Raw genomic sequence first — 27,522 nt, forward strand, 5'->3', positions numbered from 1 at the left:
ATATTTAAAAAGCTTGTAATATAAAAAGTTTATACAAAAATAACTAAGGTATTCACGAAAGACGTAATTTACGTGCACAAATTATCCACATCCAATGAAGAAATTTTGCAACAGCAATAATCACAGGTTGGGAGGTATTAGTTTTAAAAACACCGCAAGGCCTCACCACCTGTCTGAAAGCCCAATTGAAGACAAATAGGTTTAAGCCAAGACCGCCTGGGAACTTTATACTCCGGACGGATAAATAGAATATGCGCAATACTTTCCCGTTGTGTGGGACAGAAGGGACAGCCAGGGTCAAGGCCTTCTCTCCATTTAGCAACGAAGGAGTTAATAGGAAGTGTGCCCACCCTAAATTGGTGGTATCTTTCTGTCCTTCACAACTGTAACACAGTCCCAGTAGCTTTCAAACACAGGCGAGTCTTTAAGTTCCATAAAATACGCAGTTAGTGACGGACCAATGCATGAACCAAATCTTTTTGCTAAGACCACATGCCAGTATAGATCTTTTAAGGTTTTCCTAGGGGGAAAAATATGTGCTATTGGGTCTTCCCATAGACTGGCTAGGCCCATGGCAAAGTAAAGTACCTTGACCTCCCGCATCCATGAAATTTTTTGCGCCTTATCAACTCCTCTGACGTCCAGAAAAGCCCGAGCATACTGTGAGAGTTCTGGGGTAACCCAGAGTCTCCTCCAGTATGCCACAGGTCTATATCGGGCAATATCCTCTAGACGTTGGACTCCTAGGTCATAAAAGAGGGGAATCAGCGGAGTAGATACGGGAAGACCTGTAATTACACGTAAAAACTTATTTTGGGCCCTAGTCATCGGGGTGAGGTTACTGAATCCCCACAATTCTGCCCCGTAAAGAATTGCCGATCCTATCTTTACGTCATATATTTTTAGTGCTGGTATCAATGGCCTGGTATATGAGGAATGGAGCTCTTTTGTTAATGCACCAGTTAACTGTGCGTGCTTTATAATCAACTGGGTAGTGTGCGGTTTCCAATCTAGCTTTGATGCAAGGGTTATACCCAGGTAAGAAAAAACCTTAGTCTGCTCTAATTTGATCCCATTCATTTGCACATTTCCTCTTATATGTTTAGACTTATGTAAAACCATGAACTTCGTCTTGCTTACATTTACTATAAGCTCATGGTCTTTGCAGAAAACCTCAAACACGTTGATGGCCTTTTGTAAACCCTGTTGAGTCTTTGAGATTAATAAAGTGTCATCTGCAAACATCAACAGGGGGATCAACATACCATCCAGCTTAGGAGAGTCGGTAGGATGTTGCTTAAAATAGTTGATCTCTGTTGATGTATAAAGAGAAAAGGGTCGGGGCTAGTACGCACCCTTGGCGAACTCCCCTGGCAATTGGGAATTTATCTATTACACTAACCGATTAGTTCCACCTAACTTGGGGGAAGTTATCCTCATGAAGTTTCATTAAAAAGGTCAGGATGTCAATTGGCATACCTTGATCTTTAAAAACTGCCCACATTTTTGCTAGAGGAACCAAGTCAAACGCTGATTTAAGATCAACAAAAGCAGCAAATAACATACCCTCCACCAACAGAACCACCCGCCAATATATTAACAGAAACCTAAAAAATTGGTCTATGGTACTTGTGTGACTGCAAAATCCTTCCTGGAGTGGTGACAGTACTTCCTCTTCCTCAATCCACCCTTGAATTCTCTGCAGGACAAGCCTAGCGACCACCTTCTGTATGCAGTCTATCAAGCTTATGGGCCTATAATTTCCTGGATCTGAGCGCTCTCCCTTTTTGTAGATCGGTATGATCTGGGCGCTCTTCCAGGTGTTTGGTATAGGTGATCCATTGGAGATACCATTGGCTAGACATTGAATGTATGGTGCCCAAAGTTCATTATCGTGCGTAAACAAGTCGGCTGGGACCGAGTCCAAACCTGGTGCTCTACCTCTGGGGATGGAATTCAGTGCCTTGCGTACCTCAGTTAGCTCAAACTTTAGGGGAATTATATCCTTGATAAGGGAGATAGAATCTTTACTTGTCTCACCGTCTATTTCAAAAAGTGCAAACTGGGACGCATAGTGCGAGACCTAGAGGTTAGGCGGGACGTAGTTTATTCGTTCTTCCCTTTTTGTCCCCCTGCCCCACTTAACCATATCCCAGAAGGTACACATTGTTCGTTCTTTACTAGCAGAGTGGAGGTCCCTCCAATAATCTTGGTCCCAGGCGCGTTTAGCATCATATTGGGCTTTTTTATAAGCAACACACCACTCTTAACACGGTTTCTATCTTTTGTTTTTACTGCCTCAGTCAAGGTCTGGTATGCAGCCCTACATGATTTCCCGTACCATTGTTCCTCCTTTCTAAGTGGCCTATTAGATTTAATATGAGTCTGTTTCGTAAAGAAAACCCTGAGTTGGTTAAAAAAATTGGTGTGGATCGTATTTACATTTGCGATGACCTCCTCTTGTGTGATGCAATTTTGTAGGGCAATTGTCGCCGTAGTGGTCAAATTCCTTATAGTTAGAATCTGTCGCTCATTCCTTATGCAGTTTGCCCATTTGATACGCCTAGTGTCATTTGATTGGACAATATCGACCTTCACGGGAGAAACCTCCTGACGATAAGATTTAAATAATTTGAACGATAGGAGTAAGGGGTCATGATCGCTTTCGACCCTTTCCACTACTACCATATCCTTGATACTGGGCCAGTACTCTTTATTAGTAAGTATATAGTCGATACGGCTTTTTCGTAAGCCGTTGTTAAACATAAATGCCCCGTGTTTATCAGACGCAGATATACCATTAATTGCACGTAGCCCTTGTCCGATACAAAGAACCTTTAACTGAAGTGCGGCCTCTGTCCATTTTTTAATACGCAGAAGTGTCAGCTGGGGAATATTCCATGTACAATCTTCTTCTAGGGTAAGATCAATATCATTGCTGTCTAGAGGTTCAAAACAGCAGTTAAAATCACCCGCTACTATGATATTACCTTTTTTACAATATGTGTCGAGGAGTACATCTAGTTCCTCGACAGTATTTGAAGGCTTACCCCATGGCATCCCTCTGGCATAAACATTAAAAACAAAAAGGTCCTTTGATCCAGGATGCTGAACTTGAATTAGTAGTATGTCATTACTTTTTGAGTCCAGTTGAGTTATGTTATACCGGCTATCTTGTCTGACCCATGTTAGAAGTCCCCCCTTTGCTCTTCCACGGAGGCTAGGAATAGCAGGAACATAAAAACTAAGGTAACCTGGTCTATATTCTAAAGCATTCAACCAGGTTTCCTGGAATAGCATGATATCCTTGCTATCAAGAAAATTTGACCAGTCTGATGACACTACCTTGTTTCTGAACCCCCGCCACATTCCAGGAGACTAGTGTTGAAAAAAACAGTACCATCATCCTGATTTTGGGTACCATGTAATTCAACATCCTGTAGGCCTCCACTGGCTTTTCCCCCTAGTTGAAAAACCTCTTGCACAGGACTATTGATATTTGTTAGTCCACTTGTCTGGGCTGTATCTATTAATACAGGGAGAATTATTTAGTGTGGGTCTATTCCAGAAGCGAGACTCGCTCTATGGGGGTTAACCATATTGGTTCCTCGTGGGTCCTGATCTTGTCCGTATAAGAGTCTGTCATTAATGTCTAGTGAACTCAGAGCCTCGAATCTGTTACTTACTGGTGTAAAACTAACATAAGGGTCAGCCCGAGGGGCATGGTCTCTCCTTCTAGTGGCAGTAGTAATGCTGGGTGGATAAAAATACCCCAATGGTAGTATACTGATACTATCTCGATGTATCCTCAGTGATCCTGCCTGCCTCAGAATGTGATCTACCAATTGGGGGGTGGCAAAATTCACAACAACACAATCTCCCTACATACCCTTCCTGGTCTTTGCCACCCAGTCCACCCTTCTTACCATCTTAAAATTGTTAGAGATGTTCACCTAACACTGTTCTATTGTTCAAAAAATGGAGTGCTTTATTTTTTAGTGTAGACCAGTGTTCCTCATTGCCATCCAGTGTTGTAGGGACATTAGCCAAAATAATGGAATATGGGCACACCTCTGGGGGAAGATGGAGTCTTGTTTCTTTTTGGGGAATATGGTCTATATGATGTGAGCTACCCCTGGAGCCTCCACAACCAAGCTTAGCTCCACTGGCTGAAGTTAAGATGTTAGATAATTGTGTTGTCTGGGCAGCTGCAGGTTCTCTGGGTTCACTCGAGCCAATAACTAAGCTAGTGGCTGTTGGTATATGAGTGGGGGCACTAGCGGAACATGCTCCTATCGGTTTGATCCCAATCGTGGACCCCTGTTGGTTTGATACGTGTCTTTCTAGGGCTTTTAATCTATAATCAATTGAATCAAGTTTTTCCATCATGGGGTTAATGAGTGCCTTAAGGCGCTCCTCCAAATTCCCTATAAATTCTGACAGTTTGTTACCCTCCATGGGGTTAACTGTTACGGACGTTGTTGTATTACCCCCTTCGTAGGTCTTAGGGTGATTTGCCTGAGTCATTTGGCTTTCTGTTTGGCAACCCAGGCCAAGTGTGGAATTCTTTTTCCTAGCTTGTTTGACATTTGGCCTGCTACCCTTTGCGGCACTATTCGCCTTCCGCTTCCCCAGCAGATCTTTGGCTCGGGTGTCAAGCTCAAACCGTGACTGCCTAGTGCGTGTGTTGGGAGGGGAGGGGGGGGGGGACTAGGAGTAGGTGGACAGGAAATATTTATTGTGTGTCACTGATGTTAAAACGTCATTGAAAAAGTGTAATTGGACTTTGTAGGAATTCGATGGGAGCCTGGATACCTCCTATTGATTCTATTGTTAGTATGTGAATCGAGTTGTGACCAAATGGATCAAGTGATAACCTCCTCTCTACAAGTTCTATCTCCTTGGCCACAGCTGTTTCTGCCCGTTTAAGATGGGCATCCAAGGTCCCAGCCCCACCAGCCCCACCCCCCCCCCCCCCCCCCTTTGGAATTAGCAATGGATTTGGCCATGTAGCAGATAAGTAGTTACTATCGCACAGTCGAATGTCCTACCACACTATAGTCACACGTTAGTTGATGCAATGCAATCACTAGACAACTAGGCAAACATATAAAATCATTACTGGAATGGATGCATGTAGCCGGGGAGGCGGGTATAGATCTGCAGCTCTACATGCCAAGAACAGATGCATACTGGTAAGTAGCATATTCCGTTAGAGGCATATGAGCTGCAGATTATACACTGTGCATAGATTACATAGCAGTACCCAACCCTAGCGGCGACCACCGGCATCCGTTGCAGTCGTTTGAAACAGTGTTTTTAGTACAGCTTGGCCCACACTAGCTTGTTGCTTGGTTTGCACATCTACACAGTAATGTTTCGTGAAGGTGTGCGGTGTTGACCATGTTGCTGCCTTGCAGATGTCATCTAGTGGTATGTTCCCTAGGAAAGCCATAGAAGCCCCTATCTTCCTTGTAGAGTGGGCTTTAGGGGGAACCAATAGCGTTCGTTTTGCTTTGTGGTAGCAAATCTGTATGCATTTTACAATCCACCTAGCTATCCCCGATTTGGAAATAGGATTGCCTTTGTGTGGTGGGGAGAAGGAAACAAATAGATGTTTGCTTTTTCTGAAATGTTGTGTTCTCTGGATGTAATAAAGTAAAGCCCTTTTAACATCCAGTGTGTGTAAGGCTCTTTCCGCAACTGTTTGGGGTTGCGAGAAAAAGACTGGTAATTCTACCGACTGGTTTAAATGGAATGGAGAAATGACTTTGGGTAGAAATTTGGGATTGGTGCAGAGTACAACCTTGTTGTGATGCATCTGCAGAAAAGGTTCCTGTATAGTGAGTGCCTGTATTTCACTAACTCTTCTGAGGGAAGTGATGGCCACTAGGAAAGCTGTTTTCCATGTGAGAAATTGCAGCTCACACTTATGTAATGGTTCGAAAGGGGGTCCCATTAACCGTGTGAGAACTATATTCAAGTTCCAAACAGGTGAGGGTGGCACTCTGGGTGGAATTACTCTTTTGAGGCCTTCCATAAAGGCCTTGATGGCAGGCACTTTGAAAAGTGAGAGGTGCTGCCTATTTTGTAAATAGGCAGCAATTGCAGCGAGGTGTAATCTAATGGAAGTATATCCTAGGTTACACCTTTGTAAATGGAGTAAATAACATATAATGTGTTGTATGGATACATTTAAAGGATTGATTGCGTTGTTGTGGCAGTAAAAAACAAATCATTTCCACTTTGCTGCATAGCACGCCCTAGTAGTAGGGAGCCTAGCTTCCCTGATAATGTTCATGCAATCAGGGGGAAGATTAAGGTATCCAAATTCTAGGACCTCAGGAGCCAGATCGCAAGGTTGAGTTGAGCTGGGTCCGGGTGCCTGATCTCTCCATGGTTCTGGGTTAGGAGACATGGCGAGAGGCATAGCTTTTGGTGTGGTACTACTGAGAGTTCCAGCAGTGTGGTGTACCACGGTTGTCTGGCCCATGTTAGAGCTACCAGGATCAGAGTTAGGGAATGCTGCTGTAGCTTTCGCACCACTAATGGAATTAGTGGGAGAGGTGGAAAAGCATATGCAAATTTATTTGACCAGTTCATCCATATCGCATTGCCTTTGGACAATGGGTGTGGATACCTGGCGGCGAAGCTTGGGCATTTTTTGTTTTCGTGGGTGGCGAATAGGTCTATGTGTGGATGCCCCCACTTCTGAAAGAACGGGTGAAGAACCTGTGGGTGAAGTTCCCACTCGTGGATCTGCTGTGTCGGTCTGCTCAGCAGATCTGCCACGGTGTTTTGTACTCCTGGGGCGTGTTGGGCTAGGAGAAAAATCTTTTGTGGAATTGCCCATCTCCATATGCTCTGTGCTAACAGAGAGCTGTGGAGAGTGTGTGCCCCCCTGTTTTTGAATGTAGTACATGGCAGTCATGTTGTCTGTGCGAATGAGGACTGCCTTGCCTGAAATCTGCGCCTGGAAGGATTTTAGGGCGAGGAAGATCGCCAGTAACTCCAGATGGTTGATGTTGAGTAACTTCTGTTGTGGCGTCCACGTGCCCTGTGCTGTGAGATGTAACAGATGAGCTCCCCAGCCGGAGAGCGATGCATCTGCTGTTAGGATTATCTGTGGGACCGGGTTCCAGGAACGGTCGACCTCTGGAAAGGTTTGTGGTGTTCCACCACTGCAGAGAGCGATGGGTGCGACCGTCTACCAACACCAGATCTGTCAGTTGTCCCTGGGCCTGGTTCCACTGGCGCGCCAAGCACTCTTGGAGTGGACGCATTTGGAGTCTTGCATGGGGCACTATAAAAATGCAAGAGGCCATCATCCCTATGAGCTGCATAAACACTCTTGCTGGGAGAGAGTGTTGACATAGGAATTTTTGACACAGCGCTTGTATTTTTGCAATCCTGGCAGGATTGGGATAGGCTATGGCTTTTGAGGTGTCTATGGTGGCACCGAGATACTGTTTTGTGTGTGATGGTACCAGGTGGGATTTTTGATGGTTCACCGTGAAGCCTAGCTGGTGAAGTAGTTGGACCGTAGCGGTGGTATGTTGCACACATTGTTGGTAGGACGTGGCTTTTATCAGCCAATCGTCCAGATAGGGGAAGACGTGAATGTGCTGTCTTCTGAGATGTGCAGCCACTACTGCCAGGCACTTGGTGAAAACCCTTGGTGCTGTTGTTACCCCGAACGGGAGCACCTTGAACTGGTAGTGTTGTCCGTCTACCACAAACCTGAGGTACTTTCTGTGAGACTGGTGTACTGGGATGTGAAAGTACGCGTCTTTCAAGTCCAGAGTGGTGAGAAAATCGTTCTGGGAGAGAAGTGGAAGAACCTGTTGGAGGGTTACCATGTGAAAATGGTCAATGAAAGTAGGTGTTTAGAGGTCTGAGATCTAAGATGGGTCGTAGGGTCTCGTCTGTCTTTGGAATTAGAAAGTACAGGGAGTAGACCCCTAAATTTAGTTGATTTATGGGGACCTGCTCTATTGCTCCTTTTTGCAGGAGGGAGATCACCTCTTGTGTTAGTAGCGCAGTATGTTCTTGCGACATAGGGCGGTGCCTGGGTGGAATGTTGGGGGTGTAGATGTTAATTCTAGGCAATACCCTGACTGAATAATTTGTGTCACCCATCTGTCTGAGGTGATTGTCTCCCAGACGTGAAGGAAATGTTGTAGTCTGTCTCCGACCGGAGTGGAATGGTCTGGAGGGAGCGGGGGAAAGTCATTGGGCAGGAGGTGTGGCAGAGCGGGCGGTATTTGTTTTGACTCTGCCCTAATTATTATTGCCTCTGTATCCGCCTCTTTGATAACCCTTCGTGAAGGTAGATTGAGGAGGGGATTTATAGGACGTGGATGCACTGTCCGAGGAGTAGCCTCTGCCCGTGCCCCAAAAGATAGAACGGCGAAAGGAGCGCCTGGGAGTCTGTGTTTGTAGGGCTCCCATAGATTTCGCCGTGTCTGTATCTTTTTTCATTTTTTCGAGGGCTTCATCTACTTTAGGCCAAATAGATGATCTTGGTCGAATGGGTGATTTATTATAGAGGCTTGAACCTCTGGTTTAAACCCTGAAACCCTGAGCCAGGCATGGCGACGGAGAAGGACACTGGTGTTTATGGCTCTGGAGGCTGTATCTGCCGCATCTAGGGCACATCGTATCGAGGTATTGGTTATTGTTTTTCCCTCTTGAATAAGTTCGTTAGCCCTAGTCTTGTACTTTTCAGGGAGATGGTGCATGATGGTCTCTAACTCATCATAATGCGCCCTGTCGTAACGGGCCAACAGTGCTTGCGTATTGGCAATACGCCAGATATTGGCCGCTTATGACGCAGTGCGCTTCCCTGACGCACCTAGGAGCTTGGATTCTTTGTCAGGTGGGGGCGCCTCGCCTGACGCCTGAGAATTTGATCGCTTCCTAGCTGTAGATACCACTAGGGAGTCTAATGGTGCAGGGCCTTTAATGTAAGAAGGGTCTGTGGGGGCGGCTTTGTATTTCTCTATCCGAGGGTTTAGGACCCTGGCCCTGACTGGGTCTTTAAAAACCTCAGGGGCATGTTTAATTACGCCCTTTAACATAGGTAGAATGGCAATGGACCTATGTGTATCGTCAAAGGTGTCTAGGAGAAAATCCTCCTCCACTGGGTCGGTATGTAACTCCACCCCGTGGTAGTGTGCCGCCCGTTGTAACAAATGGTGAAAACCCAAGGAATCTTCAGGAGGGGATGGCCTAGATGGATAAAGGTCATCCTGCGGGACATCTGGGATGTCCGGATTGTTATAATCATCCCATGGGTCTGGAGATCTGGTAGGGGTGGGATCTTGTGGCACATCTGCTGGATCATAGTAAGGGTCCCCCAAATCGTGTGGGACAGGAGACAAGGTGGGGGAACGATGAGGTGGAGGGGGTGGAGGTGGAGAGGGTGGAGGAGGAGGAGGTGGTGGAGGAGGAGGAGGAGGTGGGGAAGGCACCCTGAAAGGAGAGGTAGCAATGTCCTTTCTCTTTGGAGGTGGAGGTGGAGCTGGCTTGTCCAAGTGTCTCTTTTTTGAAGACAATGTCAAGTGTCCAGTCTTTGGATCCTTGGTGAGGGTTTTTTGCAAAGGATCAGGTGTGAAAAGCTCCTGTGACACTGGTTGTTCGGTCGGCGCCGATGGTTTCGGGGCGACGGCTTTTTAGGTTTGTCGAAGCCGTGCTTCCTTGGAACCTCCGTTTTTTTGGTCAGTGCCGAAGAAGGTCTCGGCACGGGTGTGTCGGTGCCGAGGGTCTTGTGATGTTTTGTCAGCGCCGGAGGGGCAGATTTCGACCCCGAAGGCTTCGGCGCCGGGTTCGGTGTGGAGGCCGATTTTTTCTTCGGTGCCGAAGGGTGTTTCTCGGCACCGGTGGTCGGCTGGCTCGAGCCCGAGCTGCCGGAAGGCTTAATAGGCTTCTTTACCGGGCCCGAAGGTGGGGTGTGAGAAGCAGTATCCTTGGTCTTGCCTAGGCCCGGAGGCGAAGGTTTGACCAAAGCCTTTTTCGGTATCGGCGTGGGAGGGGGAATTGTACTCACGACCCGCTGCGCCGGGGTGATGTCCTCCACATCTGAGTCGTCGTCCTCCTGTTTGATGTCCTGCTGTCCCGGAGCTTCGAGGTCGTCCCCGAAGATGTCGACTGGAGCGGAGGTCGAGGAGTGCGCCATGTTGCGTCTAGCCCGTCGCTCTCGAATGGTCTTCTTTGAGCGAAAAGACTTGCAGGCGGGACAGTCTCGGGCCTCGTGTTCTGGGGAGAGGCAGAGGTTGCACACCTCATGGAGATCGGTGTGGGGAAACTTGGACCCACATCGAGGGCACTTCTTGAAGGGAGTTCTTTCTATCAGCCGAGACCGGAGCCGGAATAGGCCCGAAGGCCGCCGTCTACCACCGGAATCGAAGAAGTGCCGAAGAGAAGATGAGTAAGATGATTTATATCTTTGAAGAAGCTCGATGAGCGAGGATTTGTGCGTCAATGGGTGAACTGGGAAGTTCGGAACCGGAGCACGAAGTATTACATCCGAGCCCGATGGCGGAAAAAAAAACTATCTGAGGATGGAGCCGAAGTCCATGCGCAATACGAACCAAAGGAGCAGTCACCGAACTCGTGACTTCCAAAGACTTTCCAAGAGGAAAAACAAACTGCAAACATCCGGGCCCAACACCAGATGGCGATCTAGATCTATGCACAGTGTATAATCTGCAGCTCATATGCCTCGAACATACACTTCGTCACACAGTCCTATGTTATCCTAAGGAGAAAACAATATTGTGATTATACAGTTAGGAATTTTAACTTACAATCTCAGTCTTTGGAGCCAAAAGTCAGCAAGGGCCACTGGTCAGGTAAGTACCGAAACTGCACCACCAACGAGACAGGGGCGGATGGGTGCAAATTCGATGTCGGGCACAAAATGCGTATCAATATTTGGGGGGGGGGGGGGGGGGGGGGTGAGGGGGGTTCTTTCAGAAAAGAGGCCGCAGAGCCAGCACCAGAGATTGCAGGAGAAAGACCGACAGCAGAGGTAAGGGGCTGTAGGGGTACCGTCTGTTCAGTTCACCATGGCCTGGGCAGAGGTGTCATGCCTTCTCCTCCAGGATGGGCAGGGTCCATGAAGGGGTACCTTCGAAGGCTTGCCGCCTTAGTTAACTACCAACAGCCTCTGCTGTAATCAGCAGCTGACTCCTGCCAGTTCTGACCCCCACACTGGGCGGGAAAATCGGCGGGAAAACCGAGAAAGTGTCCCTACCCTTGCCAACCCCACCCCTTAGGTGGGGGAGGCGAAGTTAGGCACACATCTCAGTCCCCACCATCTTGAACAGGAGAGAACACCCACAATCAGGAAGAGCCATTATTCTACGGTTGCAACAAACACTGCAGGCTCGGGAACGAAGATCTTCTGGAGGCGACCACTGGATGGAGAGGTAAGTTGGGATGTTGTTTGATGCCGGGACACCATTGGTTGGGCCACCCAAGGCCATGGGGCGTCAGGTGGAGGGGTATCTTTTGGCGTCTGGTTCTTACTGGCTCTGGTCACGGTCTGGGGGATCCTCCAGAAAGGGGCTGCAGGCGTTGGCTAGAGACTTTAGGTAGGTCAGGGATCACCAGATCCCAAGCCAGGATCGCTGGGGAGACCTCCCCATGGTGTTGGGCCACTCAAACTCAGGCAGTGGGCGTCTGGTGCAGAGTGGTGCAGCCTCGTGGATTTGGCCTGAGCCAGAGTTTGTGGGTGAGCAAATCCAGCGCTCACAGGAGACAAAGTCTGGTTTGGGAAGGGAGGGCAGGTTCTTGGAAGCTTCTGGCTACAGGACACACCAGGATTTCGCTGGAGCAGGTCAAGGTCAGGACAGGCAGGTAGGGATGGGGCCAAGGCAGTTGAAGTCGTCCTCTTCTTCAGCACGGCTCTTCGGTCCTCCTTGTTTCTTCTTGTCTGAGGAGGCAAGGTTCAGGGTTGCCCCTAACTACTACATTTCAGGGTTTTACAGGAAGGGACAGGTCAGGACCAATGAGTGCCTTCCTTGGGGTAGGTACACCCCCTATTAAGCCCTCCAGTGGGAGGGGTGCATAAGACTCACTCTGGTCGGCTGGGTTGCCACCATCTGCAAGATGGCAGGGACAGAGTGCTTCACCTCACCTCCCCCACCTGACAGGTGGGGATGGCAAAGGTGGGCAAGCCTGTGAGAAAGTGCCATCTTTCTTGTATGGTATGCCCCCACTTTTTGCTGAATTGCTGTTGTACTTTGACTGAGTGTGCCCTGGGCTCCTGCCAATCAGGTACCCAGGGCCTATGTTCCTTCCCTAAAACTGCATGACAGCCTAACCCAATTGGCATCTCTGGTCACAGGTCAGCCCCCAGTAAATGGTACCCTAGGTACATAGGGCACTGTGACCAGAGAAGGCCCCTAAGGGCTGCAGCACGTATTGTGCCACCCTTCGAGGCCCTGTACCCTGACACACCCACTGCCTTTGCAGGCTGAGTGTCTGGGTGCAGAACAAAACAGTCGACATGGCACACATCCCTGTGTGCCATGCCCACAACACACACTGCCCTGGCATACCTCAGTCACCCCTCTAGCTGGGTGCCCTATGCCAGTGATGTGCGTTTAGGTGCATGAGCCCTGTGCCCCTACAGTACCCAGGTCCATTCCTGGGAACTAAGTGCAGTGCTGCCATTAAGAGTATATGTTGCTGGGAGGTCGTCAACACGAACTCCACAGCACCAGGATGACAACACTGAAGACCGAGAAGTTTGGTATCAAACTTCTCAGCACATCCCGCACTGATGCCAGTGTGAGATTTAATGTACAATGCATGACAGAGGGCAACTTAGAGTTGCACCCTGAACCTAACCTACATCCAGGTCTTGTCTGAGGGGCTGCCTAGGCTGCCACACAGCAGATATGTTGCTGGACCCCTGGGTAGAGAGCCATCCGCTCTCCTGGGCCTGCAACAATGCACATCCTGGGTGAGGTGCTAGGTCTCCTCCCCCAGGATGGGCAGGGGAAGCTTCAAAGGCATGCCGCCTTTGTGAGCTTCTCCAGGCCACTTGCTGTACTCAGCAATTGGCCCCCACCGGTTTGTAGTGGAGACGGGGTTCTATGTGTACACATTGCTATGTTAGCATAAGCACTTTAGATGTAAAACGCCATCTTGCCACTTTGCTGCTTTTGCACACGACACTGCAGGTAGCTGTTATTACAAGAAAAACTGCTTGCTTGCTTTTTCTTCACATGAGAACGGTCTGTTCACATCCCTAGATGTGAACCGCAACCTTAGTCTGAACACTGTGTGCAGAAGCAGTCAAGGTCAAATAACAATGTATGTTTTTGAATTCAGGTTTATCGGCCCACGCTCTAGCCATAACACGCACAGCTGCAAATATCTGAAACTCGGGTGCCTTTAATATTGCATTTGCATGCATGATTCAGACACTTGGAGAAAACCTTTTCCAAACACAGGGCAGAGCTGATCCTGTGATGTGATTCACCTAGGCTGCTATTCACGGTATGGGGTTCCCCATTCAAGCCTCGAGACCTTATATTAGTTTCATAAAACTAGTTTACTAGCGAAGGGAGGGTGGTTGTTTTCCACTATCATTTGTAATATGATTTCTCCCTTCATTTTCTATGGTATTGTAACAATGCTGATGGTTTGGTTTTAAATAATTTGTCTGCTTATGTTAGCCAAAGTACTGCACCTTAGAGCACGTAGCTAAAAAGAAACATTTTAAACTTTACCGTGTCTCTGATTACTCTTGTTGTGGACGGATATGAGAATAATAACGAAAAGGTTTTTTTCATTCCCACCATTCCTGAGAGTACTCTAAGTCGCTTGTTCTGGGTTGTCTAATCATTGGTAGCTTCGAGATGATACGGAGAACGAATGAGACACTGATGCTAGTCGGATAGGGGTTCTGGGTACTGAGGTGAGTTTTTTTGGTACACTACAATTCACTGAGGTCCTGGTTTCCTGCGCATAGTTCTTTGCATGAGCAGAATCCCTGCAACAGGTTCTGACCCCCACTCTGGCAGGAAGACTGGCGGGAAACCCCAAGGGAGGAAAGGGGGTGTGCCAGCCTCTGCCAATACCCACCCCTCAGGTGGGGGCGGCGAAGTGTAGCACATCTCCAGGCTCTCGCCATCTTGAAGATGGGGAGTACTGCTCAATCAGGACTAGGCTACTGCCCCCCTCCCACAGGAGAGTGGCAGGATAGGGGGTGTACCCACCCCAGGGAAAGGACCCATTGGTCCCTGCCCTTTACCTACCTGTAACGCCCCTAAATTTAGTATTTAGGGGCACCCTGAAGCTTCCTTCCTCAGATCCGATTCCCAAACAAGCAAGAAGATCAAGAAACAAGACCTGCCGTGCAGCTGCTAACAATAGAAGACACAAACTGATTTGGCCCCAGCCCTACAGGCCTGTCGACCTCGATCCTGCTCCTGCTAAAAACCAGGCGTCTCCAGTGGTCAGCAACCTCAAAAACCACGGGGGACCTGCCTGCCTTGTGACTCTTCAAGACTGGGACTCCCATGAGCAGTGGTTCTGCTCAAAGCAAGTAACAAGCCTCTGGTGCCAACCAGGAACCGCGACTCCAGCACACACTGCACCCACCAAGCCTGGCCCGGAGTGGACAAAGACCACGAGGACGTCCCCCTGGCGACTGACGCCGAATCCAGCACGCAAGGACCCACCTTGACGCTCCCGACGATGCCTGCAGCCTCAGAACCAGGGACCCCTCCAACTACGACCAGCAGAGGGTAAGCTTTCCCGACGCAAAAAGACACCCCTGCACCCGGCGCCCTACGCCCAGCTCCTGGGTGCCTACCTATCCTACAGCTTCCCAACTTACCTCTCTATGTGGTGGTCGCACCTGAAGAATCTTCGTCCCCGAGCTTGCAGCCTTTGTTCGTCCCTGAGCTTCTCCATTGAAATCCATTTAGCGCCAGACGGCTCAAAAGCACCCTGCACCCAGCCGGCCGAGTGCCCCTGGGAATGCAACCTCTATCCTAATCTACTTCCCAACTTGCCCTGGGCAAGTGACCAGGAGCCCAGCTCCCACAGCCGCGTGGCCTGCTTGCCAGTAGCCACAAACCAAAGGCCCCCTGCCCGCCATAGGATAACATTGGGCCTAACTCTCTCTGTACCCGGCTGCCCCTGTGCCGCTGAGGGAGTAACAACTGTACTTACCTGACCCTGGAAGACCCCCGAGTCTAAGAACCTTAACTCTGCCAGTCGAGTACTTACCCAAAAGCCGATAACTCACTTTTCTTCCATAGGGTAACACTGACTGGTTTCACTTGGAAATTCTTCCAAGTTTAGAGTTTTGAAACGTTAAAATATTAATCTAAAATCAGCCTAATAACGAAAGAACAAGTTACTAACCTTCGGTAACGATGTATCTGTAAGAAACATTAGTTAGTTAGATTCCTCACCTTAGAATATCCCCAGGCGTCAGACTGGATCCGGAAGATTTTTCGTCAGCAATACCCCTTGCGCGTCGCTAGGCGTCGTCTGCGGCTCCGCGTCCGTCGTCGGCGTCGTGCGCCGGGATGACGTCGTCGGAGTACTTAGACGCCGCCCTCGCGCGCTGACGTCAGTTCTTGTACATAGCCTTCCGCGCCAGGAACGCAGAGCCATGCAAAGACCGACACTGGTGCCAAAAATAAAATCTAGGGGCCTGAAAGGACAACCTTAACCCTAGATGTCAGTTCGCAGAACGGGGAGGATGGGTGGGTCGGTGAGGAATCTAACTAACTAATGTTTCTTACAGATACATCGTTACCGAAGGTTAGTAACTTGTTCATCTGAAAGAAACACGTTAGTTAGATTCCTCACCTTAGAATAGATACCCAAGCAATACCATCCCCGGTGGTGGGTCTGCGAACCAAGATCACACCAGAAAGTCCTGGAGGACAGAACGGCCAAAGAAGCCATCCCTCCGGACTTGGCTGTCAAGGCAATAATGCCTGGCAAACGTGTGTAGCGAAGCCCACGTCGCCGCCTGACAGATGTCCTGCAAAGGGACTCCCCGTCCCAAGGCAGTAGTAGCCGCCGTGGCCCGAGTAGAATGGGCGCGCAGCCCAACAGGAGGGTCCTTTTTAGCCAAGGAATAGCAGATTTTTATACACAAAACGACCCACCGAGAGATGGTTCGTTTGTGCACAGCTTTCCCCTTCTTAGCGCCCACGTACCCAACAAAAAGCTGGTCGTCCACCCGGAACTGTTTTGTGCGGTCCAGATAAAAGGAGAGCGCACGTTTTGGGTCCAGACGGTGGAGCCTCTCTTCCTCTTTGGAAGGATGCGGAGGCGGAAAGAAGGTGGGCAAGGTGACAGACTGCCCAAGGTGAAATGGAGTCACCACTTTAGGAAGAAAGGAGGGACGAGGCCGAAGGACAACCTTGTCCGGATGAACAGATAGAAAAGGAGGCTTTGAAGATAAAGCCTGGAGCTCACTCACCCGTCTAGCCGAGGTGATGGCTACCAGAAAAGCAGTCTTTAGAGTTAGAAGACGAAGAGGGCAATTGTGAAGAGGCTCGAAGGGAGCGCACATCAGGAACGTCAAAACCAGATTCAAGTCCCACTGAGGCATTACAAAAGGGACAGGAGGGAACGTGTGTGTAATGCCTTTGAGAAAGCGTGACACTACAGGGGACTTGAAAAGAGAAGGCTGATCAGGAAGCCGCAAGAAGGCGGAGAGGGCAGCAAGATAACCTTTCAGGGTGCCCAGGGCAGAGCCCTGCCGGGCCAGAGAAAGAAGGAAGAGGAGAACCTCAGAAAGAGGGGCGGAAAGGGGATCCACAGCCTCTGCTGTGCACCATGCCACAAATTTGTTACACCGGCAGGCGTATACCGACTTTGTGGAGGGACGCCTGGCTGCCAGAATGATATCACAGACTTCAGGAGGCAAGTCAAATGGCATCAACTGCCGCCGCTCAATCTCCACGCATGGAGGTGGAGGCTGGACAGGTTCGGGTGGAGGACCGTCCCCTGCTGCTGCGACAGAAGATCCTCCCGAAGGGGCAGACGTATCGGGGGATCGGTCAACAGACTGAGTAGCTCGGGATACCAGTATCTTCGTGCCCAATCCGGAGCCACCAAGATGACTTGGGCCCGGTCGCGCCTGATCTTCTTCAGCACTCTGGGCAGAAGTGGTATAGGCGGAAAGGCGTACAACAGACCGCAACTCCACTCGTGACGAAAAGCGTCGCCGAGCGAGTGCCGCCTTGGAAATTCCAACGCGCAGAACTGCTGACATTGCGCGTTCTCTTCGGTGGCGAATAGATCTAACCAAGGCTCTCCCCACTGCTGAAAGAGGCCTTGCACCACTTCGGAGTTCAGACGCCATTCGTGATCCATCATGCACCGGCGGCTGAGTTCGTCTGCTCTGGCGTTCAGAGAGCCCGCCAGATGTTGAACCACCAGGGTGACGCCCTGGTGTTCCAGCCATGTCCAGAGGCGCAGAGCCTCCTGACAAAGGGTCCACGACCCCACCCCGCCCTGTTTGTTGCAGTACCACATGGCGGTGGTGTTGTCCGTGAACACCTGCACGACACTTCCCCTGACAGAGGGAAGGAAGGCTTTCAGTGCAAGCCGGATCGCTCTCAACTCCAACAGGTTGATGTGGAGACGAGACTCCGCCGGAGACCAGAGGCCTCTGATCTCCGCCTCTCCCATATGGCCACCCCATCCCAGGAGGGACGCATCCGTCACTACGACATGCTCCGGTTGGGGAAGGGAGAGGCTCTTGCCCTTGACCCACTCGCGGTCCGTGAGCCACCACTGCAACTGCTGTGCAGTACCCTCCGAGATCAAGACATGGTCGGACAGGTTGCCGTGATGCTGGGCCCACTGAAACTTCAGGTCCCACTGCAGAGCCCGCATGCGCCGCCTGGCGTGATGCACTAGTAGGATGCAGGAGGCCATCAGCCCCAGAAGCCGCAACACTAGCCTGACCGAAACCCGGGATAGAGGCCGAAAGATGGGAATCAGGGCCTGTATATCCCGGACCCGCTGTTCCGGAGGATGGACCCGGAACTGCGCCGAATCGAGAACCGCTCCGATGAAGAGGAGCTTCTGAGAGGGACTCAAGTGTGACTTCGGCACGTTGATGGAAAACCCCAGCAAATGCAGGAGATCCGCCGTAGTCTGGAGGTGGGAGACGACTGCCTGGGGCGAGCCCGCCTTCAACAACCAGTCGTCGAGATAGGGGAAGACTGGGACCCCTGATCTGCGCAGATGAGCTGCGACCACCGCCATCACTTTCGTGAACACCCGAGGGGCACTGGTGAGGCCGAAGGGGAGCACGGTAAACTGAAAGTGCTCTTGGCCCACCGTGAACCGCAGGTAACGCCGGTGGGCCGGCAGGACGGGGATATGGAAATACGCGTCCTGCAAGTCCAACGCTACCATCCAGTCTCCAGGGTCTAGGGCAGCTAAGACCTGAGCCAACGTTAGCATCTTGAACCTTTCCTTTCGGAGGAAGGCATTGACGTTCCGGAGGTCCAAGATAGGGCGCAGGCCCCCCTTGCCCTTCTTGGGAACCAGAAAGTAGTGGGAATAACAACCACGACCTACTTCTGGACTCGGAACGCGCTCCACGGCCCTCTTGGCCAAGAGAGCCGAAACTTCCTCGCGGAGAAGATCCAAATGATCCCCCGAGATACGGTGGTGCTGTGGTGGCATGGCTGGAGGGGTCGTCTCGAAGGGGAGGGAGTAGCCCCCTCGGACGATTTGCAGCACCCACCTGTCCGATGTTATGGACCGCCAGTGGAGCAGGTGATGGCGAACTCTGCCGCCCACTGGCGTGGTATGGGCCTGAAAGCTCGGACTAGGAAGGCTTTGAGGCGGATGCTGCCGGGGTGGATGTGGGCTGACCACGTCGTCCTCCATTTCCGCCACGGCGGAAGCCACGTCCGCGACCGCGCGCAGGTTGGTTCTGCGGCTGGTGGCTTTGCGGACGTGAGGAGGCGCCCCTTCCTTGGCCACGAAAGGGGCGAAAAGCGGAGGTGTGCGCCCGCGGAGCCGAGAGGCCCAAGGACTTGGCCGTAGCCCGGGAGTCCTTAAAACGGTTCAGCGCACTGTCCGCCTTCTCACCAAACAGGCGAGTGCCATCAAAGGGCATGTCCATGAGGGTGTTCTGGACATCCCCGGAAAATGACGTGGACCGCATCCAGGCGTGGCGGCGGAGCGCCACCGTGGTGGAAATCGCCCGACCTAGCGAGTCCGTGGTGTCAAGCCCACATCTTATGGCGTGCCGTGCTGCATCCCTCCCATCGGCCAAAGCCTGGGTAAGCCGCGTCCGGACCTCCTCCGGACACAGGGGCAGCACGTCCTCCACCGTATCCCACAGGGAATGGGAATAACGGTCCAAGAGACAGGCGGTATTTAAGGACCGCAGGCCCAAACTAAGGGACGAGAACAGTTTCTTGCCAAACTGCTAGAGTCTCTTGGAATCCCGGTCCGGCGGAGCGGTCGGGAAGGAGGACTGGGAAGTAGAGGCCTGGATAACCAGACTCTCGGGGGTGGGGTGTTGGGACAGGAAACTGGGGTCGCCCGGAGCAGGGCGGTGGCGCCTGGCAACGTTCCTATCCACAGGAGGAACTGTGGAGGGCTTGACCAGGTGCCCTGCAGAACGTCAGTGAGGGCCTCGTTGAACGGCAGCAGAGGCTCAGTGGAGCTTGCTGAGGTTTGAAGCACCTCAGTGAGGATGTTGGTCCTCACAGCCACGGCAGGCAACTCGAGCCCAAGGGCCTCAGCCGCCTTGCGCAGCACCACAGAAAATGCTGCACCCTCCTCCGAAGCCACGGTCGGAGGAGAAGTGAATCCAGCGTCTGGCGAGGTGTCCAGGCCGCTGGCCTCCCCCAGTTCATCTGCCCAGTCCTGAGAAAGCTGTGACTGAACAGCCAGAGGGTCCTCGAACCCCTCCCAGTCGCCCCCTTCTTCCGATTCCTGATAAACAGGAGGAATGATCGGAACCGGACTGTAGAGATGGTAGGTCTCAAGCGGCGTCGGATGCGGCGTCGGCGGACGCCGTGCCGGCGTCGGGTCCGGATGAGGGCTAAACCGGGGCGTCGGCGTCACAGGCGTCGGCGTCGGCGGCGCCGGTGACGGCGTCGGTGGTTCAGGCGTCGGCGCCGGTGGAGGAGTGACAAGGTCAACCGGCGTCGACTGGGGCCCAGGCAAGGGCCCCGTGGGGACCTGCGGCGTCGAGACCGGAGTCGTCGACGGCGCCGGGGCCGGAGCCGCCGGCACGCGAGGTCGCCCAGTCGAGTCCGCGGGGCCCGAAGGCGCGCCAGCGGGCGTCGACGGCGGGGCCAGGCTCCTCATGGCCGAGAGGAAGGCACTGATCTCCGCCGGCGCCGCGTCAGCCCCAGGGACCGGAAGGTATGGGGGCGGACGCGGCACCTGCGGCTCCGCCGGAGCCGCGGGGGTGGAACCACTTGGACCCTCGGCCGAGTCGCGCGACCGGCGAGGGGAGTCCGAAGAGCGATGTCGCCGCTTCGACTTCTTAGAGTGTTTAGACTTACCCGACGACTTGGAGCCCGACGAGCGATGGTGGCGTCGGCTAGGGCTCCGCGAGCGATCCTTGGACCTCCTCCTGGACCGGGATCGCGCACGACGCGGAGCCGAGTGGCGAAGCTCCAGAAGCTTGCGGGACCGCTCCCGCCTAGCCTTCGAAGTCAGGGGCAGTAGAGGCACCGGCGGTGGTGATCGGTCACCGACATCAGTCGATGACAATCTTCACAAGCCTTGAACCCAGGCATCCTACCGGCACCAGATGTCGACAGACAAGGATCAAAAATGATCAAAAAGATTTAGTCAAAAAAGACTAAAAGGGGTAGCTCTCCCGGATCTGCGCTTACTGGCGCGGAAAAAAGAAGAACTGACGTCAGCGCGCGAGGGCGGCGTCTAAGTACTCCGACGACGTCATCCCGGCGCACGACGCCGACGACGGACGCGGAGCCGCAGACGACGCCTAGCGACGCGCAAGGGGTATTGCTGACGAAAAATCTTCCGGATCCAGTCTGACGCCTGGGGATATTCTAAGGTGAGGAATCTAACTAACGTGTTTCTTTCAGATACGAAATTACTCACCTGTTATCAGGAGAGATCCCAGTGCTGGATCTTGGTGCCCAGCACTGACCCTGAAAAGTAATAACTGTACGTACCACTAACTTGATTTTCCTCCATAGGATAACATTGCCCGGTTTTCAGCAGAAATTCTTCTAAGTGTCGATTTTTGAAACTTGCAAATATTCCTTAAAATTCGTGTTCTTTCAACTGTTTACAGGAGATGCACCAGTGCTGGATCCAGGATCCAACACTGAGTAAGAAAAAGTACCGATAACCCCACTTACCTGCTAAGTGAATTTCCTCCCATCACATTGGTGATTCTATGTGAAAAAGATTTTAAGTGCCAACTTTTAAAATACAATAATATTCCTTAAAAATCATATCTGTAACCAAAACGTTTTTACTCACCTGTTTCCAGGAAATGTCCCAGGACTGAATCTACGACCCAGTCCTGTGGTAAGAAAAGTAATCCAAAAAGTAACTAATTGCATATACTTAGAAATTCCCATGGAGCTCAATGTATAATTGTGTTTGAAATTGTGTTGTCCATTGCAACAACTGTAGCCACTGTACTCAAAAGTCTATTGCCTATTGAAAGTATTTATCTAAAGCATCTCATTCTGAGAAAGTATATTTTGTTAACTATTGTTGGTTCTAAAATAAAACCATATATTTTTATATACAAACTATTGGCCTGGAGTTCAGTTCTTGAGTGTGTGAGACCATTTGCTGAGTGTGTACAACAAATGCTTTACACTGTCCTCCGATACTGCCTTACTGCTCGACCAAGCTACCACTTTAGAGAGTAAGGTTATATCTAACTTTAACGTCTGGGGACTATGGACTCTGTGCACACTGTACCTATGTGGGAACAGTATATACAGAGCCACTTTCTTACAACACCTCTCCTCCTAACTTGGTTTTCCCGACGATTCTCCCGCCCACACTGGGGGGTCAGATCCGGTGGGGGCCAGTTGCTGGGAGCAGCAAATGGCTGAAGTAGCTGACAAAGGCGGCAAGCCTTTGAAGTGTCCCCTTTGTGAACCTTGCCCATCCTGGGGGAGGAGCCTTGGCACCTCATCCCAGGATATGCTTTGTTTCAGGACCCTGAGAGTGGCAGGCTCTCGACCCAGAGGTCCAGAAACATATCTGGTGGTGGCAGCCAGCGAGCAGCCACTCAGCTAGGTCGTTTTTCAGGAGGCATCTCTAAGATGCCCTCTGAGTGACTTTTTCATTAAACCCACACTGATACCACTGTGGGATTTGATGTGTTTGATACCAAACTCCCCAGTTTTCAGTAAAGCCATTATGGTGCTGTGGAGTTCGTGATGACAAACTCCCATACTGTATACTTTTTATGGCATTAACGCACTAACAATGTCGGAGATTTGACTTAGGCACTGTAGGGGTACAGGGTGTAACATTCCATAAAATAAAATAAGACTCCTTTTGTTGCTGCGTACAGATGTGAGTTTATTCTTAGTAATCAGGAATAAATGTACAGGATACAAGCAAGAATGTAATTCAGTAAAGGCCCCAGTTAAGGCCCCACCGGGAGCAGCTGCCCTGCTGCTCAGCCTCAGATATAACTGACCATAGAATCAAACATACACAAAGGAACTCTAAATGACATCATCGATACATGCTGAGCAGCTTAGAACAAACACTAAAGAAGGACAAAGAAGGAGGAAAAGCAGGATGTAACACAGGGCTCATGCACTTGTACCCTCATCACTGGTATAGTGCACCCAGCTATTAGAGGCCTTCCCTGGTCACAGTGCCCTTGGTACCTACAGTACATTTTTTTGGGAAGAAGCACTGGCACAGAGGATCTAGGTGGCTAGGACCCTGCGTAATACAATTGAAACCAGATCAATGTCCAGGCAAAATGTGAGGGGCAACCATGTCAAAAGAGGCACTCTCACAATGGGTTTTTAGAAAATTAGAGCAATAATGTATTTTATAAGAGGCTAAAAATAGTTTCACCCCACCCATCTTCAGTTTCCTACTCAAGGTCCATTGGCTTGGCCAGTTATTTTTTGTTTTTGTAGGTCGTCATGTACAACTTTTGTAGAAATAGATTATTATATTACAATATATTATATAATGATCTTATACATATTGTCAACTTTCACATAGTATATGGTATGGTTATGATGGTATGGCCTGGTCGTGTTTGTATGGCATGGTCTGTTTTAGATTGTATGGCCTGTGATTGTATGGCATTTCCTGTGATGGCATGGCTGATCACTGTATATTATGGTATGTTCTGTCATGGTATGGTCTGGCATTGTATGGTATGGGCATCCGTATGGTATTATATGTCCAGTCACTGTATAGTATGACATGGTGAGTTATTGTGTATATGGAATGGCCTGTCATTGTTGTCTGTATTCCCTAAGCAGGTAGCTCAAATATCATTTAACTGGAGTTAAGTATACAGTCTCTTAGGGATCCTTTATATTTTATTCACAAAGCAAAGCACTGTGCGCAAATTAAAAAACCTCTTCCAAATGAGGAGTTCCAGACCCATGCAAGAGTTTCAGATTTACTGCTAACACAGTCCCATTTAGATTTATTTCATGCTAATGAGTCCTCTGGAGATTGTGAATCTGGCACGGGCCCTCCTAGACCCACGCTGCAAAGGCCCTGCAATACCTCTCAATTCTATTACCAACAATCATAATTTAGACAACTCGAAGTGACCTAGCAACACGATAAGTATTAGACACTTACTGGAAACTAAAACAACAGTAGCAGGCGTAGTGTGGGCGTCAGCAAACCTCCTCAGACTCTGTCTCAGTTTATCATCGGCAGCATTCTTTGCTGTTGCATTAATGTGTGCAACTGTCACCTGTAGTATTGGGCAAAAATTGGTATTTTTTCACTCAGTGCCAGAGATAGAAAGAATCATTCACTGCAATCTGAATTGGAATTCTAATACAAGGTCTATCTTTACGTTATTGCCTTAGCATAAAAAAAGAGAATAGACTATTTGAAAAAATTATAAGACATTAGCATTTAATCTAGAAAGGATTTACCTAAGGAAAGCACAGGATTTACATTGGCAAGGATGCATTTTTGGAAACCGCATGTTGGCCTCACTAGAGACTACAAACTTTTTTGCCAGAATTATTTGGCAAATTAATATGGTTGTAGTATAAACACTCATACAACCCAGGAAACCACCAAAGCAATGTAAAGAAAATTCATCCTAGAGCTGTAATCAACTACATTTTTTGTACTACAATAAAATCAGGAGCTGTGCAGGTATTGGTTTACAAACTAGTGTGCTTTTAAGACTTGAGTTTATAGATCGAATTAATGAGACAGATTTTTACTTCCCGTAATTCCACAGATAGACATTTGTCAACCCATCCACTGAGAAAGTTCTCCTTTCTACTGGCAACTGTAATGAAATGTAATATGAACAACCTTCCAGATAAAAACGAGAGAGAAGGAACTTTAAGCTCAATGGAATTTATTTTTATTCTTTTTTTATGCTTTGCTTTCTTCACCCTTAGCTTGTGGACGCTTGCTTTTCTTCAAGGCTCATTTCCCATTTGGTGACATATTTGACATCTAATACTTACTGAACTGCCAATCATTGTCAGACAATTGACTGGTTCTCTTTTCGCCACAACCTGTATGTAGGCTTCTGAGACCACTGTAGGTTAGTTAGAAGTGCTTTACGAAAACCACAAATCAAAACTTACTTCTACCCTTAATCAAACATCAGGCTGTAGTACAATCAAGCAACAATTATTTATTACATTTTTTTTTAAAATACTAGTGTCACTAATTTAGTTAATGCTGAGAGAAAAAACTAACCCATGAGGTTGTTTACACTGTGCACAATACTGTGGGTGACTAGAACCCTTTGTTTATACAATCCTTTTTGAAACACGGTACAATAATCGAATCCAACCAATCTGATATATACAATGACATATTTGGTATCAATTTTTACAGAAAATATGCATTTTTATACAAAAACAATCAAAGCAAATGAGGTAATCATGCCATTTCACAATTCTTATGGCATATTTAGCATGTAAATGCGTCATATACATTGCAAATAAACAATACATGAAATTAAGCCCGATGCATTTCGGGACTGGCGTGTCCCTTCGTGAGGGGCAATCCCTCGTAGATCACGTTTTGTTTCGTAACACGGGTCAGTTGCTGTAAAGTTACCGAAGTAGCGGTCGCTACTTCGGTAACTTTACAGCAACTGACCCGTGTTACGAAACGAAATCTACGAGGGATTGCCCCTGACGAAGGGACACGCTAGTCCCGAAATGCATCGGGCTTACTTTCATGTATTGTTTATTTGCAATGTATTGATTATGCTACTTACCAGTATGCATCTGTTCTTGGCATGTAGGGCTGCTGACATTCATATCTGTGCATAGATCGCCGCCTAGTGTTGGGTCCGGATGATTGCACATTGTTGTCCTGGAAGAGTCTTCGAAGTATCACGAGATAGGTGGCTCCTCCCCTGGACTACAATGCGCATGGGCATCCCCTCCATCCTTAGATTGTTTTTCGCCATTGTGGCATAGATGGAATGTAATACAGTGAATGATGACCATGCTAACTAGAAATCAGTGAATGCTACAGCTGCTACAGGCGCCGGGGAGGAGGGTGGGCGATATGAATGTCAGCAGCCCTACATGCCAAGAACAGATGCATACTGGTAAGTAGCATATTCAGTTCGAGGCATGTGGGCTGCTGAATTCATATCTGTGCATAGATTATATAGCAGTCCCTCAGGTTAGCGGCGGCTGCCCGTGCCAGCTGCAGCAGTCTGAAAAAGAGTTTTGAGAACAGCCTGGCCTACAGCAGCTTGCTGCCTTGAGTGTACATCTACACAGTAGTGTTTGGTAAAGGTAGGTATAGTGGACCATGTGGCTGCTCTACATATCTCCTCTAAGGGAATATTTCCCAGGAAAGCCATGGAGGCACCCAACTTTCGAGTGGAGTGGGCTCTCGGAGGAATCGTTAGTGTGCGCTTAGCTTTTTCATAGCAAATCTGTATACATTTAACGATCCACCTAGCTATCCCTGCTTTGGAAATGGGGTTGCCCTTGTGCTGCGGGGAAAAGGCAACAAACAGTTGTTTTGTCTTCCTGAAAGATTGTGTTCTATCAATATAGTACATGCGAGCTCTTTTGATATCAAGGGTGTGGAGCATTCTCAGGATTAGGATAAAACACTGGTAGTTCTATAGATTGGTTCATATGGAACTGCGAAATTACCTTGGGCATGAAAGTAGGGTTGGTGCGTAGCACGACCCTGTTTGCATGAACCTGTATAAATGGCTCCTGAATGGCGAGTGCCTGAAGTTCACCAACTCGTCTTAGGGAAGTAATGGCAACGAGGAAAGCTACTTTCCAGGTTAGAAATTGAATCTCACAGGAGTGTAGAGGTTCAAAAGGTGGTCCCATTAGTCTGGTGAGGACCACATTTAGGTTCCAGACTGGTGACGGGGGGTGTCTAGGGGGAATGACACGTTTGAGGCCCTCCAGGAAAGCTTTGATGGCAAGCACTTTGAAGAGTGAGAGGTGCTGCCTGTTCTGAAGGTAAGCTGCCAATGCGGTTAAATGTATACGGATGGAATTGTATGCTAGATTGCATCTGTATAAGTGTAATAAATAACAGATAATGTTCTGGGTTGACGCATCCAGTGGATTTATGTAATTATTTTTACAATACATGACAAATCTCTTCCACTTGGCCGCATAGCATGCTCTGGTAGTGGGTCTCCTTGCCTCCTTGATGATATGCATACAGTCTGGAGGCAAGTTTAGGTAGCCAAATTCTAGGATCTCAGGAGCCAGATCGCCAGGTTCAGCTGTTGCGGATCTGGGTGCTGAATTTCGCCACGGCTCTGCGTTAAAAAAGTGGGTGTGAGCCGTAGCCCTTGATGCGGTACCACGGAGAGTTCCAGAAAAGTAGTGTACCATGGCTGGCGTGCCCACGTTGGAGTAACCAGGATGAGCGTCATCGAGTGTTGCTTGAGCTTGCGTGCCACCAGCGGTATTAATGGTGCTGGGGGAAAAGCGTACGCAAATTTGCCTGACCAGTTCATCCATATCGCATTGCCTTGCGACTGTGGATGTGGGAACCTGGCGGCAAAGTTTTGGCATTTTTCGTTTTCCCTTGTGGCGAATAGGTCTATCTCTGACCCCACTGTTGGAAGTACGGTTGGAGTACTGATGGATGTATCTCCCACTCATGCATTTGGTGGCTGTGCCTGCTGAGCAGATCTGCCATCTGGTTGTCTTTGCCTGGGAGGTGTTCCGCCATGAGGAAGATGTTCCTCTGAATGGCTCACTTCCACATGCTCTGAGCCAGATGAGACAACTGTGGCGAGTGTGTTCCTCCCTGCTTCTGTATGTAGTACATGGCGGTCATGTTGTCCGTTCGGATCAACAC

At 49.5% G+C, this 27,522-nt stretch overlaps 1 protein-coding gene across 6 annotated transcripts in view; it reads right to left on the reverse strand.

The window, feature by feature from the left end:
* Window positions 1–27,522, reverse strand: part of MARF1 (meiosis regulator and mRNA stability factor 1) — an 891,622-nt gene that overhangs the window by 639,853 nt on the left and 224,247 nt on the right. For all 6 annotated transcript variants that reach the window (XM_085632075.1, XM_085632071.1, XM_085632074.1 and 3 more), the window contains one exon: window positions 23,818–23,935. In XM_085632075.1, the coding sequence (XP_085488201.1) occupies window positions 23,818–23,935 (118 nt within the window). The remainder of the gene's footprint in view (window positions 1–23,817; window positions 23,936–27,522) is intronic.

The sequence above is a fragment of the Triturus cristatus genome, chromosome 10 (genome assembly GCF_964204655.1).
Source record: "Triturus cristatus chromosome 10, aTriCri1.1, whole genome shotgun sequence".
In the NCBI taxonomy this organism is placed as follows: Eukaryota; Metazoa; Chordata; class Amphibia; order Caudata; family Salamandridae; genus Triturus; species Triturus cristatus.